This window comes from Dendrobates tinctorius, unplaced genomic scaffold (assembly GCF_039654945.1).
Source record: "Dendrobates tinctorius isolate UK_male_01 unplaced genomic scaffold, ASM3965494v1 ptg000016l, whole genome shotgun sequence".
NCBI classification, from domain to species: domain Eukaryota; kingdom Metazoa; phylum Chordata; class Amphibia; order Anura; family Dendrobatidae; genus Dendrobates; species Dendrobates tinctorius.
Genome location: NW_027361684.1, coordinates 64,287,194 through 64,292,518, shown reverse-complemented (window position 1 = coordinate 64,292,518; position 5,325 = coordinate 64,287,194). Strand labels below are relative to the sequence as shown.

Below are 5,325 nucleotides of genomic sequence, written 5' to 3'. Positions count from 1 at the left end.
ACTAGCATTGCATGAGTACAACTATCCTGCAGAATATTTCCATTTATCGCTGTCATTTCTGAGCTGTATGAAAGCACAGTGAGGAAATGTACACAGCAGAACTGAAGATCAGTCCTTCAGATTAACTCTAATGCTCCCTCTAGTGGCCAATATTGTGAAATGCAATGAAGGAGGTGTGAGTTTTTTCCCCTTCTATCTCTCTCTTTTTCAGCCAATAATGAGAGTCTGCCCCTTTTGAACTGCAGATATTGTCTGACTGGAAACAAAGGTATAAATATAACCTGAGGGGAAGGCACAGGAGGAACTGCATACTATCTGTCTGGTTTCATTTAAAGGCAGAACAGCACAAGCAAGAGCAACTGATGAAGCAAGGGAGCTGTCAGATTGCACCTCTCTGCATTTCTCCATGGCTTGTTTAGATAAGTGTCACTGTTCTGTAGACAACAGGAGGCACAGCAGTATCTTATATAATATCCTGAAGAATGAAGAGCACAAAGAATTGCACAAAGGCAGGAAGGAAGAGCACACAGGAGGCTATGGACAAGGCTGCTCCTGTGGAGTTCAGAAGAAAGTCAGTCTTAAATGCCCCCAGGTCACCTGCAAGGCAGCCTCAGCAGTGCTAGTGAAGACACTAAGGTTTGTCAAGAGCCTACCTTGCTTCCAGGAGCTACCCCTGGCTGACCAGCTACTGTTGGTGAGAAGCTGCTGGGCTCCTCTGCTGGTGCTGGGACTTGCACAGGACAAGGTAGATTTTGAAACTGTTGAAACATCTGAGCCCAGTATGCTACAAAGGATTTTGACTAACAGACAAGGAGCAGAGAGGAAACAGCACCAGGAACAGCAAGACTCATTAGTACTTGGAAACAGTCTCCAGCAGCAGCATAAAGTGATGCAGCTGCCAACCGCCACTGAGATCAGGTGGATCAAGGAGTTCTTAGAGAAGTGCTGGAGCCTGGGGATTAGCAACAAAGAGTACGCCTATCTAAAAGGGATTGTACTATTTAATCCAGGTAAATATGGTTTGTAACATTAGAGTATAAACTGGTATTGCAAGGATATTCAATAGTTGACCTGTCGTATGAATATTTTGTCATTCCGCTGTTTCTTTTGGACATATAATGTGTAAATATCAATATTTCCATAAAGTAGTAGGTTTACCTGCAGCACTGCATGAAACGTCAGAGAGCACTTAGTGATGTCACCAGGTGTTACATTATGACATCACTAAACTCAGGTGTGCTGTATCTTAGTCTGTGTCCTAGTTATGATTTGGTCAGTGGTGTGGATAACACTTTAGTGACATTCATTTGTGAGGTTCAGCATTTGAATTGTGCTTGTGCATTTTTTATTGCATTTATGAAGTTGAGGAAATGCAGCATCTGGAAGTGAGAGCTGGGAGCGAAGAGAAGAATATCGATTCAATTCACACAAGTTGGAAGATCATTTTATAACGTGCAGTTTTTTGTCAGGTTTCCATGCTAAGACCCCCAAAAAGAACAAAAACACTCCCCAAAAATGCAATAAGTGCTGTGATCTGTTTTTATTTTTCTATATTAAAAAAAAATCCCAGTGATCACTTATAGCGAGCCATTAGAGAAGACAGATAGATCAGTGCTAGCTTTGGCAATGCCAGTCTATTCTTTTGACATACCATGATATCACAGTGATCTCAGTAGTTTTACACTGGACTGTAAGAACAGTCATTTTGTTAATTATTTTATCAATTAATCTCTGTGATAGCCGTGATGCAAAATAAAAGTTATACAAAAATTTACATATTCAGCTGTGATACATGTGAATTAGTGTGATTAGTATGGCTTGGTTGATTAGCCAGGGTTTGTCATACAGTCATGGTGGTGGTTTTCCTTAGGATTACATGTATAATCAATACTAATCAGTAAGCATAGACTAATGAACACATTTTACATAAAATACATAAAATAGATATATAAAAATATATAAAGTATAACTTGTTAAAAATGGACTTTATTTTTTAGATAACTTATAACTAGTTATGTTTTAGTAACATTGCTCTTTTTAGGACCAATAATTATATTAATGAATAGCGATGAGCGAGTATAGTCGTTACTCGAGATTTCCCGAGCATGCTCGGTTGATCTTCGAGTATTTTGGCGTGCTCGGAGATTTAGTTTCTGTCGCCATAGCTTCATGATTTGTGGCTGCTGGACAGCCTGAAGACATGTGGGGACTTCCTAACAAACAGGCAACCCCCACATGTATTCAGGCTGTCAATTAGCCGCAAATCATGAAGCTATGGCGACAGAAACTGAATCTCCGAGTACATCCAAATGCTTGGAGATCAACCGAGCATGCTCGGGAAATCTCGAGTAACAACTATACTCGCTCATCACTATTAATGAACATTCTCAGATTATGTAAAAAAAAGTAATACAATGACTTTTATTGTTGAAAAATAGTCATGGTAGTAATAGTGAGTATATTACAGTGCCAGTATTGTTAATGTATAGGGTGGTCTACATCATAGACTTGTGACTCAGTGAATGAAACCCCCCATCTTGTACTGTCTTCATGCTATGATTTAAAGTATTCAGTGTAAGATATTGAGGATACTTTAATTTTTTGAATCTGAGTCTGACAAATGCTGGTCTTACTGACATATAAGATAAGAAGTTCTCAAGATATTGACTTAATTGAATTTTATAAAGAAAAATCAAAAATGCAAGCATGGTTTTCAAAGTTTCCCAGCGCTGCCCTTGATGAGTCAACTGGGTGCATTTGTACAGATCATGGAAAAAGAAAAACTAAAAAAAATATAAATTTATTTAAGAAGTTACATAACATTTCCCACATGGATCGGCGATATTCTAGCAGTACCCTAGTGTGCGTATAGCTGACGTATTTTTGTTTTCCCAACCGTTAGGTCAGATTAATGTGTTGTGAACCTGCGCCAACATGCTGCTCTTCTTGTCATAAAGTACAGTTAAAAATACTTTAATCATTAATGACCGCTCATTTATACAGAAAAACAGCCATTCACAATGAAGCTTCTTTTAGCTGTTAACAACTTAATATCCAGGGCAAATTACATGTTGGCGCAGTTTTGATTGAAGCACAAACACTTGTGTAACAATAATATAGACCAACATGTGAATCCAGCCTCAACATTCTGATTTTTGGTTTTACATAATTCTAATCAGTCTGGGTTATTACTTGAATAATATTTATAACATTATTCCTTATTTCTATAATCCCTTACTGTTATTAATTGTTTAGGAGTATGATATCATTGACTGTTTTCTTTATTTTGTGCACACAGATTTGCCGGGACTACACTGTGCTCGGTATATCCAAGGATTACAACAGGAAGCCCACCAAGCCTTAAATGAGCACGTGAAGATGATCCAGAGATGGGATCACTCCAGATTCACCAAGTTAATTATTGTTTTGTCCTTGCTGAGATCCGTCAATGCTAACGCCATTGCTGAACTGTTCTTCAGACCCATCATTGGCTCGGTGAATATGGACGACATGTTATTGGAAATGTTGGGTGCAAAAATATAATTGTATCCCACCGACGGACTTCTATATGATAGGAAATGTACATAATCCAAGCTTGACAGAGGGCCAGTTGCACAAAGGCCTCACCTGATCCTTTAACATGGGCATATGAATCATATATGTGCCCATGAGTAGGCTTTCTGTAGTTTTCAAGGTACAGTAGTGTGCTTGATCTTCTTGGTTTCTATCTTTTTGGATGCACAGATACAGCAAAACATATATAGCACTTAATGTTCGTAAAATGCCATATTCATATACTAAAGTTCAATGCAGTTGTTTTATAAGATGACAAAACATTATTGCCTTCAGAATTATCACTAGCGTCACACTTCCGTTGGATTTGCAATATCTGGTGTAATACATGGTATGTTTGCTTAGGCTATAACTGTACAAATATGTGGATGTATTAGACTTTGGAGCCAAAGGTTATATAGGTAAGATCAGCTTTCATTTCCAGCATATGTTGTGTACTAATGCAAATGAATGGTAGTCTATAGAATGAAATTCATAATGTATCATCTGTGGTATGTTTGATAAGAAAACTCGTAAGGGCTACGTATATGTCAATTCCTTTGAATTTAGATTATTTGATTTTTTTTTTAAATTGAACGCTGTTATATTAGTCGATAAGCCATTCGCACTTCTTATAAAGAAGCAAGCCTATTTTGAAGAGGACCTATCAGCTTATCCCCAAATTTCCATAAGGAATAAAAAAGGAAAGTCAAAACTGGTATTTTATGGAGAATCCATCAAATTTCCCAATGAACAGATGAACTGACAGATCCTCCATAGCTCATGTAGTAAGAAACACCTATGTGCATTTACAAAGGACCACTCAGCCTTCAGCATTTATTGAAATACTGTCTTAAGTGCATTTTATTTCCCATCGTACATAGTACCAGCATCTATCTGATTCCTCCTTCTGTGCCAACTTCAGAAAAGCCTCTCTTCGAGACGTTATTGCTTTTTCTTTCCTTTTATTTTCAAAGCAAAAAAAACCTATGAAACCAGATTCTGTCATTGTGGTTTAAAGTATTGTAAACTATGTAACTTATTGTTTTTACAAAGACAATATTTTTTTAATGCAATAAAAATATTCTTAAAAATGTCGTGGATAGCTTTTTTATGTTTGCCACATCATTGTTTCATTTAAAGGATTTGTCTGGTTTAGAAAACCATTTTTTCATTTACCGTATTAGACGATTCTAATAATGCGGTGTAGAGCAAGAAACAGTGGCAAAAATGTCTATAACTTTGGAGGCCTTAGTATATCCTTGTGTGCATAGAGATACCATTGATTTCCAGAAGAAGTGTGTAATGCCTAATTTCTCTTGTAGCAGCGTAGTGGGTACACCTGATCTTTTGGGGTCTCATTGCACAAGACCACTAGAGTATATACTATATAACACTGTTTCCACATTTGAAAAATTTGTTGCAACTTTTTTTAAATCATTCTTATAGGAAAGGGCAAACACAGCAATCATAGAGAATAACGTCTCCACTTTCCTTCTTTGTTGTGACATCATTAAACCAGATGACCAAAGATGTCATCATGTTATCTTAGCTTCCTGGATGATCTGGCTCTTGTCCCATTGTTCAAATCTCACGAGATCAAATAATGTCTTGAATTAAAAGAGTAGAAAGGACACACAAAGAAGAGAGCTAAAGCTGAACTATTATTTTTTTTTTTACAAGCTAGGAAACTCTTTTATAACTTTTAAAGAGAACCTGTCACTAGAAAAAAATGCTGTTAACTTGATAGGGGGTTAATATGCAGGGTAATAG

The 5,325-nt window shown here is 37.1% G+C and overlaps 1 protein-coding gene across 1 annotated transcript; it reads left to right on the top strand.

Moving 5' to 3' along the window:
- Window positions 1-270: 270 nt before the first annotated feature.
- On the top strand, window positions 271-4,649 carry NR0B1 (nuclear receptor subfamily 0 group B member 1). The gene is made up of 2 exons (XM_073565919.1): window positions 271-1,010; window positions 3,299-4,649. Exons 1-2 carry the CDS (start codon window positions 407-409, stop codon window positions 3,541-3,543), a joined length of 849 nt encoding a protein of 282 aa, XP_073422020.1. The 5' UTR covers window positions 271-406; the 3' UTR covers window positions 3,544-4,649.
- Window positions 4,650-5,325: the final 676 nt, after the last annotated feature.